Source organism: Oryctolagus cuniculus, chromosome 2 (assembly GCF_051225735.1).
Source record: "Oryctolagus cuniculus isolate XC-2025 breed Fujian yellow rabbit chromosome 2, ASM5122573v1, whole genome shotgun sequence".
Classification (NCBI taxonomy): domain Eukaryota; kingdom Metazoa; phylum Chordata; class Mammalia; order Lagomorpha; family Leporidae; genus Oryctolagus; species Oryctolagus cuniculus.
This window is the reverse complement of record NC_142868.1, coordinates 133,439,279-133,456,467: the sequence shown is the minus strand read 5'-3', so window position 1 is coordinate 133,456,467 and position 17,189 is coordinate 133,439,279. Positions and strand designations below refer to the sequence as shown.

The 17,189-nt window shown below is 43.4% G+C and overlaps 1 protein-coding gene across 12 annotated transcripts in view; it reads left to right on the top strand.

Annotated features, from left to right (window-relative positions):
• Positions 1-708: 708 nt before the first annotated feature.
• Positions 709-17,189, top strand: part of SEMA4F (ssemaphorin 4F) — a 33,808-nt gene continuing 17,327 nt past the window's right edge. For 3 of the 12 annotated variants that reach the window (XM_070069693.2, XM_089326231.1, XM_089326230.1), the window contains exons 1-5: positions 711-988; positions 4,063-4,214; positions 4,837-4,896; positions 5,136-5,234; positions 10,119-10,212. In XM_070069693.2, coding sequence (XP_069925794.2) covers positions 844-988; positions 4,063-4,214; positions 4,837-4,896; positions 5,136-5,234; positions 10,119-10,212 — 550 coding nt within the window. In that variant the 5' untranslated portion in view covers positions 711-843. Of the gene's footprint in view, positions 989-4,062; positions 4,215-4,836; positions 4,897-5,135; positions 5,235-10,118; positions 10,213-17,189 lie in introns of all 12 variants that reach the window. The other 9 variants (XM_089326229.1, XM_089326232.1, XM_070069690.2 and 6 more) reach the window with 8 other exon arrangements.

Genomic DNA, 17,189 nt, shown 5'->3' with positions numbered 1-17,189 from the left:
CCATGAGGTCATAAGGTAGAGGATTAAGCAGTTGAGGAAGGAGCCAGGGTTGGGGTAGGGGAAATAGTGAGTTATGTTCAGGACCTGTGTTCTTGTCTGTAGGATTGCCAAGTGGATACGTCGACAGGCAGTCTTCTTTTCTCACCCTCAAAGGCTTTCTCATCCTTGAAGACTCAATTCAAGTGTTATCTCTTCTGTGAAACCTGATTTCCTCATGGAAAACTTACTCCTTCTGTGCACTTATTGCATGTTATTGAAGCAAACACATCACTAGATGTTGCAATTACTTGGGAGCCCCATCACACTGTGAACTCCCTAAAGGGCAAGGACTGGTTTTTTGTTTTTTGTTTTGGGCCTAGTTTGTAACTTCGGGTTGTGCTTGAGAGCCTTCAATAAATGGTTGCAAATGTGGTAATTCTGAGAAACTTGGTGCGTAAACTCATTTACCCACATATTTTGCCTATTGCTATAGATCTAGGCATTTGCGCTAATGTAGCGGCAGAAGGCAACCCTTCGCGGGCGGTCCCTGGAATGACACTTCACACTTCCGAGGTAGAACGCCCACCTACACCTGTCAAACTCCTCCCCTACTGGGGGAGGAGGGGCGAGGGAAAGGCTTCTCTTCCCTCAGTCCCGCCTCTACTCAATTCCAATTGGGAAGTGGAGAAAAGAAGTCCAACCATTGGTTCCTTCTTGAGGGGGCGGAACTGGATTGTGCTGCGCACGGCAGGAGCCGGCCGAGCTGGGCCGAGGGGATCCGAGCGGGGCCGAGGTCGGCGGCGCGGCTTCCCAGAGCCGAGGCGGCAGGAACGAGCCCCACCAGGCGGCCAGGCGGAGCTAAAGATGCTGGCCTCTACCGCGCAGCCCCGCCCGGGTCCCGGGCCGCCTCCGGCCTCGCCCTTACCGCTGCTGCTGCTGGCAGTGCTGAGCGGCCCGGTGTCCGGCCGCGTCCCTCGCTCGGTGCCCAGGACCTCGCTTCCCATCTCCGGTAAGGCGCGGGCGCCATCGCCCTCAGCCCTTCGCGCCGCGCCCAGGCCCGCCTCGCGGGTGTCTTCATCCACCTGCCCTCCCAACCTGGGCGGCAGCCCCCGGACTCCTCAGCTTGGTGCATGACGCCCCGCGCGGCCCACGCCCCGCCAGGCCCCGGATGAGACCCTCGCGCGGTGCTGTTTCATCGCCCCCGACCCGGGCCTCTCGGTTGGGTTCCCACGACACGCCCAGGATGCTCCCGTCGCCTCTAATTCCCAGAATCGCGGGAGAGTTCAGTCCCTCACCGGGCGGGCGCAGACGCTGGGGCCCCGGGACGGGAGGGGGTCCCCGTTTCTAAATTCCCTCTCTTATTTCTCTGTTCCCCGGCACACACAGCTGTGTCTGTCATGCCTGTTTGAAACCCATTCTCCTCTAACCACCATCCCTGATCCCCACCCCACCCCACCCCCCAGCATTTTATCTTCTCAAATTCATTTCTCTATCATCGGTTCTACGTCCCCACCCCCATCCACGCCTCTTGCCTCGCTCACAGCCCTAACCTTCCCAGCCCTTCCTCAGCCAGCTCCCATTCTCCCCCTTATCGGATCCGCCCCAATCCTCCGAGCTTCCTCAATGTTCCCTACTTCCGTTACCTATTGCTTACGCTGAATGTTGGAGAGCCATTCAAACAACTGATTTAAAGTTTTGCCTCAGTGATTTTTAAAGTCTTCACATGGAAAAAAGGGAACATGTTCTTTCAAAAGATATGGAAGAAGCCAGGGTATGCCACAAGGTTACAAGTAGCCATTGGAATGGTTGACATTTAGAGCCCTGCTCAGGTGGGCACAAGTGTGGCCATGCGCCTTGTTTTCTTCTTGGTGGGCATTGAGCATTAGCATTTTGGGCAGACAGAACCAATGAAGCCAAGAGTTCATCCTTTTGGTAAAAAAAAAAAAAAAAAAAAAAAAAAAAAAGCTCAAAATTCACAACCAGATAATAGTAGTTAATAGTAAATTTAGAGTGTAAACTCAGACCAGTGACAGATGCAAGGTTGTGGTCAGAACCTGGGCTTTCAGTTTGTGCTGGAGCAACAGCCACAAGGTGAGCTGACGTTGCCAGGCTGAGTTGGTGTCCAGGAATCCAGAGAGGTCTAGATGGTGGAAGTAGAAGCAGAGTTGGGGATATGGAGGGAGGCTGGATGATTCCAGGGTTGATCCTGCTGGTAGAATACAGCACAGAGTAGTATGGGAGGATGGGATGGCTAGGGCTCGTAGCAACATGTCTAGGAGTGAGTGGGCAGGTGGCCATTCTCCCATCTCAGGGGTGTCTGAGCAGGTGAAGTTGGTAGAGCAGAGCTGTACTGGTGCAAGAGTAGGGTCCCAAGAGCCAGAAGTTGAGCTAAGAAGGGAAATTTATGCTAACTTAATCGTTTTGATCTTTAAACAAAATCTAACCTAATTTTTTTTTTTTTTAATTTGGGAGTGGAAGGAGACGTAGAGTCAGAGAATGAGAACTTGCATCTGCTGGGTCCCTCAAATGTTCAAAATGGTTCTGGGTGTCATACATAAGAGTGTCAATTGTTAATTAACAACAGGAGTCACCGTGCACTAACTTCTCATGCAGGACCTCTGTCCTCAAAGAGTTGTATTATGAGAGTTAATAGTAAAATTTGTTCTCAAAGATTTACTTCATTTTAGTGTATTAAGTGGAGGATATTCTTATGTCTGATAAGTCATAGTTATGTCTAAGTGCTTGCAAAAGATGTATAATTCTTGGGTTCTTTAAAGTTAATTAAGTTTCTCAAAGTGAAATTAACTTGGAGATACAATGATTTTGAACAGCCTTTGTCTCCAATGTTGAGGAACAGTTTTTTTCATACCATTTGTTGAACTCTTTACTTAGTATAATCTTCTGTGTATAAAGTTATTTGAAAATAGATCTTAGTAAAAAATAAGGCTAGGAATAGGAGAGGGAGGAGGAAGAGGGGTGGGAGTGTGGGTGGGAAGAATCACTGTGTTCCTAAAGTTGTATTTATGAAATGCATGAAGTTTGTATTCCTTAAATAAAAGGTTTCTTTTGGGGGAAAAAAATGGTCATGGGGCTAAAACCAGGAGCTGGGAACCCAGTCAAGCTTTCCCACATGGGTAGCAGGAACTCAGTTCCTTAAACCATCACCTGTGGTTCCCAGGCTCTGCATTAGAAGGAAACTGGAATCAGGAGCCAAAACCAGACACTAAATTCAGGTACTCCAATGTGGGATGTAGGCATCCTAACTGTATTTTAACTGCTAGGCCCAGTGCCACCCCTATATGAGTTTTGGTTGCTGATAGAAGGTTTAGATTTTTCTAAATAGAATACATGCCCTAAGTAAGGAGGAAAGGGACCATTTGTGAAACATAGTATGTTCCAGGTGTTTCCATATGAGTTATCTTACTTAAATCTCCCAACAAGCCTGGATAGTGGTGTTTATAGGTGAGGAAAGTGAGGCTCAGAGAGTGCAAATAACTTCCTGAAGAAGATACCACTGTTAAGTGGAAGAGCTACATTTAAACCCACTTGGGCCATTTCCAGAACACATACTCTTTCTTACTATACTCTGCCTCTTTGGGTGGAATCAAGCAAGAAGGTCAAGGGCAATGGGAGAGAGAGAAGACAGACTCCTAATATGTTGGTGAAAAGTGTGAAACATTTTATTTCTAAGTAAAATGAAGTTACTATGAAGTAGTGACTAAAAAAAAAAAAAAGAAATTTTGGGAAGTGCTTGTATCTTCCGTAAGTATTTTTAAATTATCACATTGCTATGAATAGAAGCTACAGACTTGATGATTATGCTGTTATTTCAATAAAGTGTTTTTTTTTAATAGAAAAACTTACTTGACTAGATTGTGAACTAAGTACTCTGATCTCATCAGTTACCTATCTTTGGGGTACTATTGCTGGTTGGCCTGTCAAAGCTCTGGTTTTCCCACCAATAGATACTAAATAAATAATAATTGAAAGAAAATAAAACCCTTTGGTTTTGCTCTTGTGGACTCTACCCTTGTAAAACAGTGGCTGGTCTTAGTCTCTCCTTTCCCTCTCTCTTCCTGCCAGAGGCTGACTCCTATCTCACCCGGTTCACCGTCCCTCAGACGTACAATTACTCTGTCCTCCTTGTGGATCCTGCTTCCCACACACTTTATGTTGGCGCCCGGGACACCATCTTCGCTATATCCCTGCCCTTCTCGGGGGAGAAACCACGCAGGGTGAGATAAAAGCGGGGAGGATCTCAGATCCCATGGCCTGTGATTATATCCGCAGTGTTGTGGACTTTGTATGTGGGCTCCTAATAACCAAAGAGGTGACAGAGCTGGCGGCAGGAGAGGGGGAGTTGGGGAAATGAGCAGAAATTGCCTGAGCATGATAAGGTGGGGGGAGGTCATGGTGACAAGGGAGGCTGTGAGAGAGGTTTGTGATGATGGGGAGGAGGCCAGAGGTTTAAAGTGACAGTGGGTAGATGGAGCATTAGCATTACAGTCCTCAAAGGGGACAGCTTTCAAACTTTGTGAGCCATCCACGAGTAAGAACTATACTGTGAGCTGTGACTCAGCACGTAAGTGTTTACTGGAAGAAACATTTAACAATATCTACTTTCCCATATGTTATATGTTCTGACTATTCTGTTTCATAAAAAAATATTGTTGGTCATGATTTCACAGTTGATTGCATTACTCATTAATGAGTGGGACCTCCAGTTTAAAAAGCAATACCCCAGGGATCTCTGAAGCTCCCAGATGGATGGGAGCTGGAGAACAGTCTTATCTCCCCTGACCTTGAGAGAGTTTGGGTAGGGGGGATCTGGAGAAATGACTGCTCTTCCTTTCTCAGATTGATTGGATTGTGCCGGAAGCTCACAGACAGAACTGTAGGAAGAAAGGCAAGAGAGAGGTAGGTATAAAACCCACCTTGCCCTGAGTATCAGTTGAGATGTTGGTTCAGTCCTGATGAGGTGCCAGTCCCCTGTAGTGCTCACATCCCAGTGGACCCAGCAGAGACTGTAACATCATGCCATCATCCATCAACCCTGAACCTAGAATCCTACAGCAGCATCTCACTGTCCCAACAGCACCTTATCCTTACTCTTCCTTGCTGCTTCTGATTCTCTGTAACCATCTCTGACCCACCAGGACGAATGTCACAATTTTGTCCAGATTCTCGCCATTGCCAATGCTTCTCACCTCCTCACTTGTGGCACCTTCGCCTTTGACCCGAAGTGCGGGGTTATTGTGAGTGACAGGGGTGGGAGGAGAGGGAGAGGGAGCCTGCACCAGTGTGAATTACTTGGGGGTGGCAAGTGGTGGATGGGAAGGGTTCTCTGTGAGTGACCATATTGGGGAGCATGATTAAGGCAACCATTGTGCATGATGAGCACTGGGGGTAGTGGACTGTCCTTATAGGTGGGGGCCTGTCTGCCACTGAGGGAGGGGATATGGGGAGGGGAAGGAAGATTACAGAGGGTAAGATATATAAAGTTGTAAGAGAGATAAAAGGGATTGTGAAGGAAGTTAGGGATGCTGGTTGGGCCAGGGAGAAGATAAATGTAGGAGAAATTCAGAAACCAGTAACCTCTGTTTCTCTTACCCTGTGTGAACTTTGTCCAAGCAGCCTGGATCCACTTCTTCTTCTTCTTCTTTCTTAAAAAAAAATTATTTAGTTGAAAGAGTTACAGAGTGACAGAGAGAGAGAGAGAGAGAGAAAGAAATATCTTCCATCTGCTGGTTCACTCCTCAAGTGGATGTAACAGCCCGGAACCAGGAGCTCCATATAGGTGGCAGGGACCCAAGTACTCAGATCATCTTCTGCTGCTTTCTCAGATGCATTAGCAGGGAGCTGGATTGGAAGCAGAGCAGCCAGGACTCAAACTGACACTTGGATATGGGATGCTGGCATTGGAAGCAGTGGCTTAACCTGCCACACCACAATGCAGGCCCATAGATCCACTTCTTAGTGCAGCCCATGCCTGTTTCTTCTTCCTGTAGCTTGTGACTTTCTCTCACCCTCCTCCTCCGCTGCCAGCCTCATTCTGTGTGGCTTGAGACTTTCTGCTCTCGCTGCCTCTGATGTTGCTGTCCACTAATGTAATAATATCTGCTGGCCCCATACCTTAAATCTTGCCTTCAGGGTGGGCACTCTGTCAACCATGTTTCCTTCTAGATCCTATTCATTCATTGCTCCTGAAACCCTAGGCTTCACCACCTTCAAACCCAAACAGGCTTGGGATATGGATACTCTTAATCACATTTAGGCTAGTCATGCTGCATGGTTCCTTGGAATTGGCCACTGTTTTTGGACCCTAGCTTTTCCCATTTGTTATACTGGTACACTGTAGCAGATATTTGTGACAAGGCACTAAAGTGCCTCAAAAGCCTTAAATATTCTTTGTGTCCAATGACTCTCATTTCTGCTCCATAGAGCAGTAGCTCTCTTTCTTGACCCTGATCCTTAACTGTAGATCTTGACTCTTCTGAAATTTGCAATAATCCTTGCCACCTTGATCTAGTCAGGTTCTATGGCATAGACCATCCTCACATCTCTGATTTAGAATGTTATACAATTATATGTGCCAGATTGCTCCACTGAGTCTTTCTGGGCTGCCCTTGAGTTCTTTCCATAATATAGGTGATAGATTGCCTACCAAGGTCTGGATGGCTCCTTTTTCCTGGGAAGGTTTCCCAGCTCAGAGTCGTATTGAAAATCTCTGTTTCATCAGTTGAAACCTCTAGATCCCGTCTCTAGATCCATCAGGTCTAGCTTCCCTGCAGCTCTCACAAGGCTCACAGGTAGTAATGGTACTGCCCCTACCATATTTGTTCTTTTGCAGGCTTGGGGAACCCATAGGTATGAATGGCTAATAGAGCCATCTCCAAGTTAGTCTCCTAGGGCCGTCTTTTCTTCCTTGTTCTCTGAAGTGGGACAATGGCTGTTGGATAAGATATCCAGATATATGGACATATCTGTCAGGATCAGTGTGATCTGGATCCCATCCATTCTTGAGGAACACCAGCAATGAAGACTGAAGCCAGGGATCTGTGTCTTGCCCTCCCACGAATTCAGCTTTTTGAACGTTCCTGGTCGTAGACTCATGAAATGAGGACCATTCTTCGATCAAGGCCTGTGAGTAGGAGAATATAGGGCATAACCCCAAAGGAATCAGTTCTGTTAACTCTTCAAGCACATCCTGAGTGTGCTTTGTGGACTTGTTGAGGGTTGTCTTCTTCCTTTACCGGTCTTAACTGCTGCCTGGGAACTCCAGTCTTTTTGACTAAGTTCTTGCCTTATCCTTAGTGCTGGACTTGGCACTGGCCCCTCGTGCTGAACTTTTAATGTCCTTGACCGATGACTTTGTGACTGTGTATAACTATTATCCAAGAACTTTGATCTAGCAGCACCAACTTCATTGTGGAGAAATGAAGGTTCTTACAGAAAGGAAGGTCAAGCGTTGGATCTACCAGCTCCTGCAATGGAGAGCTGTCCTTCAGCAACAGATCATCAGACACTGGGGGAAATATTTTACTTTGTTTTATTGAGGGAACTCCAGCAGTTAATGGAGAAAGTGGTACACCTCAAATTATGACAACAGCAACAGCTGTTCAATTGGGTATCTACTCTGTTCCAAGGCACTTGAGTTCATGATGAAGTTTAATTCTCATTACCCCATTATAATATTTAGGTATTATTTATTTCTACTTCATAAATAAAGAAACCAAAGTTCAAAGAAATTAGGTACCACGTTTAAAGTAATATAGCTAGCAGAAGCAGAGCCAAAATTTAAACCTAGTTTTATCTGACTCTTCTCCACTAACTGGTCTCACTAATCCAGCCTGTAGCCCAGAGGCCTTATCTGGTTCATTTTTTTTTTTTTTGGTGGCATTTGATGTGTTTCATATAACAGGGCCATCTTTTTTTTTCTTTTAGTCGTGTGGGAGAGGTCCTTTATGTACCCTGGATCCTTCTTGGCTAAGGCTAAATGACTGGTTCCAGCCATCCAGCTCAGTGAGTGAGGGTCTTTTATCCAGCCCTGGCTTTCAGCTTGAGGAACTTGCTGTCACCACAGCTGACTGAGTCTATGCTGACAACACTGAAGAATCTCAGCCTTCACACAGAGGTTGTAGTAGAAAGGTCTTGCCTCTTTTAGATCCCAGTCAGTGGTCCCTTCAACCATATCATAATCATAATCTGTCTAGTTAATAGGGACTCACTTTCTTAAAGTATCGGAACCTCGTTGACATAATGATACCATTATGGGAAACTGGAAGAGGACTAGTTTTGACATGTTGAATGTTAAGGGACATGTTGACTGTTGGTGATCTCTGTGAGGAAGCCCAGCAATCAAATGAAAACATAGAATAGAGTTTGGAAGACATCAGACTTGGAGAGTTTGGTGGGTGATTTGCATAGAAAGTCTGACTGGAAATATAAGAATGAATGAGATCTTTGAAGAATATATGGAAAGGAATAAGGATAGATCATTAGGATACACATGTAGAGACTAGAGAGAAGGAAATCAAGAAATAAAAGATGGGAAGAGGGACTCTAGGAGAGTAGATTGTCAAGACAAGTAATAGAAAGTTTCAAAGAAGAGAATGAGTCAAAAGTGTCACATGGTGGTACATAAAAACTAAAGAGAATGGGCACTGAGAAAAGGTTCTTTTTAGTCTTTGGTGAAATGTAAGGAAGTATTTTTAGACATAGAGATGGAAGAATACAGTTTGCTTTCCAAGCTTAACAGGAAATCTGGTTTGGCTAGAACAAAGATAATTTTGAGAATAGCAAAATATATTTAGGTTGGGCTAAAGAGTTTGTACTTCAGGCAATAACGAACCATTTTTTTCATGCTCTTGCTAAAAAATGTATTATCAAACCAGTGATACTTTGGAAGATTAATCTTAGGTAGATATGTAGAATAAGTTAGGGGTGAGGCTAGAGAATATGAAGAAAAGAGATTACTGCCACCGTTGAGGTGAGAAGCGAGAGGGGAAGCAGCAGCAGGTATGAAGCACATCTTGAGAGCCCCTGAACCTCTTGTTAATCCTGCACCAAACTGTCTCCCCACTTGGGTGAGGATACTTCCACTGCCACACAGGTGCGGAACTTGTACTGCGGGATCTTCCCTTCTACTAGGCTCTTTTGACCCAATATCTTCTCTTAAGGGCCCTCACATCACTTCTAATTTTAACAGGCCTTCTTCAAAATTGACTCATGAGATAAAACCTGCCTGTCATATACAGCAAAGATATGAGCAGTCCGATGGGCTGGCAGTATATTGTACTCAAGGGACAAGTATCTATGTTGCTCCTCCAACTACCACCAGAGTAATCAGGCTCCAGCAGCACTGTATGCCCATCCTAGATTGGCATGCCTGGCATTTCCATGCCACAACTGTGATTCAGAATCAACTTCTGTTAACTTCCCTTGTGGTCCTCAGTTGAAATCATCCTTGATTTTCATTTTTAGATACTATCTTAAAGCTTCTCTTAGTGCTGGGTGCTAGACTAAGGTAACCGCTGGCTGGTCCAGGTAGAACTCTTAGACCTCTTGCCTGCCACCCGGGTCAGTCCCTCTGGAGCCCCAGGGTAAAGGAGGAACTTACCTACCAAACCCTCAAATTCTGACCTGAGCTTGTTCCCTCCGCCACTTGGATGGATGATTCAGGCCACGCCTTTCATTCTTGGGGTGCCAGTAGTGGAAGAGTGGCCCTTCCTTCCCTAGGACCTTGGGCTACTGATGATCCTCTATTAGCCTGTGCATCCCCTTACCCTTCCTGAGGCTCCAGCCCTTAGGATCTGTGCCTTCTTCCCTGGTCCCCTGACCTTGTACACATTCTCTAGCCTGTTGCAAAACCCACAGTAAAGCACCATTTTAGAGGAAAGACCTGGCTTCAGTCTCCTGATGTCTTCTAGGGTCACCCTAGGTGTTCTTTTGTAAGGGAATGTGAATGTTGAGTACTAGAGGAATTGAGGGGAGAGGAGTAAACTGGTGAAAAAGAGATGGCAGAGATGGAAAATACAGGAATAGGTAGGGGAATCAGGGATAGCTGACTGGGAATATTTAATTCTTGACATGAACCTTCCCTATAACCCCTAAACCAATTGCCCCCTTCTGGTCTGTAGGATGTGTCCAGTTTCCAGCAGGTTGAAAGACTTGAGAGTGGCCGGGGGAAATGTCCTTTTGAGCCAGCTCAGCGGTCAGCAGCTGTAATGGCTGGTGAGTGGGGAGAGACAAGAATCTGTGACATCTTACTCTAATTGCCTCCTTCCCCAGCCCTGCTGTTAGAATTTCTGTGTCTTTCCTTTCCTCAGAATGTCTATTATTTCTACATATCTTTTTAGCCTTTCCTGTTCTTCCTTGAGTGCCTGTGATCACCTACTTTTCCCCATAGGCTACTATTTCCCCTGGGATTCTCCCTAAAGACTGTGTCCTCTGCACCTCCAGTGTGAGTGTTTCCTCTGTTAACCTCATTTTCTTTTCTCATTGTGTTTTTTTGTTTGTTTATAAGAAAAATCTACTACAATGCATATTGTAATACAGTTGGAAAAAGTACAAAAAAGGACATAAAACATCTTCTAAAACAACACTATCTAAAACAACTTTGTGTGATTATGTGTTCTTGATCTGCCCTGGCCAATATAGTAGCATAGGCATTGTTATATAGTTTTAAAATTCTTTGTTAAGAACATTTTTAAGGATGCATTACCTATCTTGTGAGCATATCATCAGTTAATTAAACAATTCCAAATCATTTATATAAATTTATTTAGTTAACTTCAAACTTTTTGCTGTTATCCATATTGCTGTAATGAACTTTTTGTGCATACATTTTTCGTCCTTCCTTTAGAATGTCTCCTTAAGATTCCTAGAAATGGATCACTACATCAAAGGGTGTGAATGTTTTATGGCTCATTATAGGTTGCTAATTGAGCTTTTAGAAAGTGTGTATAGTTTACACCCTAAACCTGCAGTGAGTGTGTGTTTTTTCTCACATAAATTTCACAAGAATGCATTATTGTCATTTAAAAATACTTAGTTAATTTATAATAAAATTGGCACCTTGTTGTAATATTCATTTCTTTGGCTATTAATGAAGTTGACTAATTTTCATGTTTTAGTGCTTATTTTTATCTCTTTGGCAGATCTGCTCATCTTCTTGAGCCTGTTAATGGGTAGGATATTAATGTTTCAATCTGCATATCCTTTCCTTTGTGATTATATTTGCTTTTTATTATATTTTCTCAGTACTTTATTTAGAGAACAGATAAGAAGTTTTCTTCTGAAAATTTTTTTCCCAAACATTTAACTCTTTGATCTCTTTGGTGCCTGTTTTGCTGAAAGGTGTGGGATGGGGGTCTGAATTATTTTTTCACATCTAGCCAAGCAGTTGACTCAGCATCATTCATCACACCATCTTTTCTTCCTTTACTAACTTTTGCTGACAACTTTATCATCAAGTTTTTTTTTTTTTATTTGACAGATACAGTTAGACAGTGAGAGAGAGACAGAGAGAAAGGTCTCCTTCGTTGGTTTACCCCCCAAATGGCCACTACGGCCGGAGCTATGCCGATCCGAAGCCAGGAGCCAGGTGCTTCCTCCTGGTCTCCCATGCGGATGCAGGCACCCAAGCACTTGGGCCATCCTCCACTGCCCTCCCAGGCCACAGCAAAGAGCTGGACTGGAAGAGGAGCAACCGGGACTAGAACCCGGCGCCCACATGGGATGCTGGCACCACAGGCAGAGGATTAACCAAGTGAGCCACGGCACCAGCCCCTATCATGAAGTTTTTTTTACCAGTACTTTTGGATGATATTTTATGTAGACCAAAAGTTGAGACATAAGATCTAACAATGAAAACTTTTTGTGTGTGACTTTACCTTTAAGAAAAAGTTAAAAATAGTACAGATTGAATCCTTCTTTAGTCATAAAGTTAAAGACTTACCTTTGGTGAAAAACAGTAAAATAGCATAAAAGTTTTTGACACTGGACATAAAGTATATGTTGAGTAAATTCTGTATTTGTCATGATTCTCATTATCTACTGTCAAAACTGATGAGATATTGCTCGTACTCATCCATGTTTGGATAAAGCAGTTGAATCAATAGTTTATTTTTCTTGGCTTTTTATCAACATATTTGGCAAAATTTAGATGTCTGAGTTTTAGTGGCTGTGACTATCTCTTTGTTCTACAAACTTGTTTATCAACAAAATTGACTTCTCATTACAGCAGTCAATATAATTAGCTAACATATTTTGTTTCAAGCAGGAATCTTAAGTAAGGGTAATTCTGTGAGTAATTTTTCTTTGTTCAGTCAGTGAATTTGTATTAGGATGTAGTATAGGGATACACATTTCATAAATGAGATTATTGTAGAGTGGGAAGAACATTTTCAAAATGGTTTCAGGTATTTTCCCTCAGATAGTAAAATTCAGGGGTAAGCCTTTCAGGGGATTAGAATTCACTTTTTAGTAGTTGAGAATTACTGACTTCAGTTAATATATCACCTCTGTCTCCAGCTGTCTTGGACCAAAATCACAGTGAATATCAATATTATAAAATTTCCACTGTAGTTCTAACTTCACAGAGCTATAATTAAAAATTTTTCTTGGTCTAATGTAAGTCCCTATATTCGCTCAGGGCTTTCAATACTGACCATTTTGCCCTGTGGCACCTCTGTTTTGAAGACAGCAGCATAGGAGATAGTGGCAACATTATGTAAGAACCAGAACCAAAACTCCCAATTAGGATCTATGAAAACGTCCTTAACGATAATGGAAGTACTTTGAAATTAAAAAAGAGCTTTTAGTAGTGAAAATATTACAAGGATAAAATAGCAGGAGCATTTCTTTATTTTTAATTATTAAAAATACAATGTGCATTGTAGAAAATTGAGAAAATAGGAATGTGTAAGGAAGAAAGTAAAAACCTTATTGTTTGTCTCTCATCACCAAGTAATTGCTATTATTATTTGGGAATGTTTTGAATGTTTTCTTCTGTGTCTGTCTACATGTCTACATGTATATGTGTATTTATAATAAATTGGTATTATGCATATTTCATTTAGTATTTTATACTGAGCATTTTCTCATCATAGAAATTGATTATTCAAAACATAGTTTCTAGTAATTGTATTTTCTTACATCATTATGGATGTAGCATAATTTAATTATTTCTATATAATTATACATTCAAAATTTAAAATATTTCTTACAATTGGTGCTATAGCAAAAATAATTTTATATATGCTTTTATGTAAATCCTTTATGATTCTCATTAATTATATGTGAATAAATACAAAAAGTGGAATTCCTAGGTCAAAGGGTAATAAAGATTTTGATGATGTTGATAGATCAGGACAAATTGCTTTGCAGTTAGTCCACCAGTGATGACAAGGGGGTCTGTTTCAGTGTGCCCTTATCAATCCTAAGTAATATATAGTTGACAAACATACAGTGACCTCATCCAAAATCCAACTGGATGTGTATTTTGATAGGGATTTCTGTTAGGGAGATTGGACACTTTTTCTTATGTTTATTGGTACTTTTGGGAAAATCTTCAGAAATTTTGTTTTCAAATATGTTTATTTGAACTGCACCTAGGTAAAGTTAATAAAATGATCTTAGTGTTTGTTTTCACTATTCAGGTTTGGAAAAATCTGTTTTGGTCAAAACAGTCACATTAGCCTAAAAACATTGATGGTTTCTTCCCAGGCTCCTTGGTAGGTTCTTTGCCTTCTGCTCATCCTTTAAATACTGAGGTTCCTTAGGCTTCTACCCTAGAGCGTCTTCTCTTGCTATGTAGTTGTGACCTCAGCCAGCCCTGAAGCTTCTGTTTGAACGGCATTCTGATCCCTTCCAAATCTGAGTTGGCCTCCCAGTATTATCTATAGAACATCCAGCTGTTTTCTAGACATCTTCACCTGGATGCCCCATAGGAATCCCAAACTGAGCTCATCACCTTCACTTAACTTCCCCACACCTGTTTCATTCCCCCTCCTCCGCCCCCCACCCAATGTTCCCTCCTCTGAGTGCACAGAGCCATTCCTCACCCAGGTACCCCAGCAGAGACAGCAGTCAAGCATCTTTGGGCCTCCACCATATCCTTTAACAAATAGGGCTTTTATCAAGAAGAGCAGAGGCTTTTGCTCTTTCCTGTGTTTTCATCATCTGCTTTCAGTCTCGTTGCTTCTTGTGATTAATGCATCTGCCAAGGAGCGCTGCATGTGTTCTATATGCAGTGAGTGCTGCTAGCATTTTGGGGCCAAGCCTACCTCTTAAATCCTCGTGCCCCATGTCCCATGACTAGCATTCACACCCTGAAACAAGACAGAAAAATCCTATAGGGCTCACAGAGATAGATAAACACTGCATCTCCAGCTATTGAATTATGTCCCAATAATAAGCTGTTTTTTTTTTTTAATAGCCAGCTGGTAATCCTTAGAAAAGGAAATGGAAAATATTAGGAGTTATGTGTGCTGAAAACCAGCCAATATAACAGAAGAAAAGCCAGGGCCTATTTAAAAACCTCTTTTTAAGATGAATGAATGGATAATTCCTGTTGTAAATACACTTTTAAAAGTGAATGTTTTGATACCAGAATGGAAATTTGAAACCCTGGGTTGTATTGAAATATTCACTGTCATGGCACATATCCTCGCCTGTCAGTTTTGAACTGCTAACACCTTTGAGAACCTGTGTCCACAGACTTTCCATCTGGGCGAGCAGAATCTATTTTCACATATAACTGTGATTTTTTTCTTTGACTGTGATTCTTAATTTTTTTATGGTTTTAATCTTTTATTTATTTTTTGTATTTCTTTTTTTTAAAGATTTATTTATTTATTTGAAAGTCAGAGTTACACAGAGAGAGGAGAGGCAGAGAGAGAGAGAGAAAGAGAGAGAGAGAGAGAGGTCTTCCATCTGATGGTTCACTCCCCAATTGGCTGCAACGGCTGGAGCTGTGCCAATCTGAAGCCAGGAGCCAGGAGCCAGGAACTTCTTCCGGGTCTCCCACGCGGGTGCAGGGGCCCAAGGACTTGGGCCATCTTCTACTGTTTTCCCAGGCCATAGCAGAGAGCTGGATCGGAAGCGGAGCAGCCAGGTCTCGAACCAGCACCCATATGGAATGCTGGTGCTTCAGGCCAAGGCATTAGCCCACTGTACCACAGCGCCGGCCCCTATTTTTTATATTTCAAAATTAAACTTTCTTAATTTGGGGAGTTATAAAGGTAAGAGATGCTAACTGCACAACACATTCAGTGAATACAAAAAGTATAAATAAATAAAAAACACTTGTCATTCCATTAGTCAGAAACAAACATCATTAACACTGTAGAGTTATAGCTCCTTTAACAATTTTTCCTGTGCCTGCAGACATGTATACATATTCTTAGAAATAAAAACAGGGTTGAATTATCCACAGTTTTTAAAATTTTCTAACCAGCTGTTCACTGTGAGTATCACTCTCCTATGCACATCCTTTGCCAATGGCAGATACATTTTTTAATGTTTACTAGTTGATCCATTCAGCAACCATTTGCTGAGCCATTGCATATGCAGGGATATTTTATTATATGAACAATGTGACAGAATATTTGGACTTGAATGTCCTGCAGAATTTAGGTCATGTGGTGATCCAGTGTCTTCCTGTCCCTGCAACCACAATGGCTGCTATTCCAGAGTGGGAGGGAGGGTGTGTGTGTGTGTGTGTGTGACAAGTCCCTTGGTACTCTGCGGGTGCCTGGAGCCCTACTACTTCCTCCTGAAGTGCTGACCCTTTGTGAGGTCACTTTGTGTCCATGACCCCTCTGCTATTCTGCCTTGAATGATTGTGCTTTCTCCAGCATTTCTAGGTTCCAGTGTTTCTGACTCCTTCTTATCCCTTAGAAAGTTTTGGGACCCTTTACTTCCATCCCATGGGTTCTTTGCATGGTTATCTGTGGTCCTTTATCACATGTCCTGTGGTTCTCAGGGTAACCATGACACAGCTTCTGCTAGGTGTCATGTTCTTAGGGAAAGTTTTCAATCAAACTTCGGCTTCTGTATCAACTTTTCCCCCTATTGAAGTACAGAGGGTTAGCTCCTTGGCTGTTCCATTTGTTGCTGGGACCTGTAACCAATACTTGGGTTTTTACTCTTGAAATTTCTTGAAAGGCAATGGGATGTCATTTTATAACACCCTCCATCCTATTGTCTTTTTTTTTTTTTAAGATTTTATTTATTTATATGAGAGGCAGAGCCACAGACAGAGAGAGGGAGAGAGGTCTTCCATCTGATGGTCCACTCCCAAGGTGGCTGCAATGGCTGATCGGAAACCAGGAGCCAGGAGCTTCCTCCATGTCCCCTTCGTGGATGTTGGGTACCAAGCTCTTGGGCCATCCTCCACTGTTTTCCCAGGCCATAGAGCTGGATCAGAAGAGGGGCAGCTGGGACATGAACTGGTACCCATATGGGATCCTGGCACCATGGGTGGAGGCTTAGCCTACTACGTCACAGAGCCAATTCCCCACCCCACCCTCCCCTTCTGGTAGCAAATCAAGCACATGGCCATTGGAGGTTTCCTATGAAACTGCACTAACGTGTGCTGAGTGCTGACCGTGTGCCAGGCCTCAGCTAGGGCTCTGCGCTTGTTATCTTGTTTAACCCTCAGTGCTACTCTGTGTGGAAGGTAAAAGTATCCCCATTCTACAGTGGCGGAACTTGAGATTTTGGAAAGTTAATTTACCCAGGATCATACTACCTACTCAGCAGTCAGGGTTTCAGAGCCACGTCTCCCTGGCTCCAGGACACAATCTCAAATGATCTCACCTGCACCTTGCCTGGGGCTTTCTACTCCCCCACTGCTGCCCACTGAGGGGCGCTTGCCCTTCTCCTCTGCATAGAGTGTGTTTTCAATGCTGGTTGCCTTGCCAGTGCCTGCGACACGCTGCTGCTCTGGACATCTGTGACACAGGGTGACTGCTTCCTCCAGGAGGCCTGCTCTCCCCTCCTTCGCCTCATGTGCGTGAGCCCCACGGCTCTGGTGCATCAGTTGCCAGCATACCAGCCTTCCATGCTCCTCTGGCCTCTCTGACTTGGTCTTCTCAGTGGCCTTCAGCAGCTCCTCCCCATCAATGCTGGTGCTCCCCAGGGCTCCCTTTTTACATTGATTTCCCCCTGTCTTCCACGTTCTTGTGGTGACTTCAGCAGGCCAT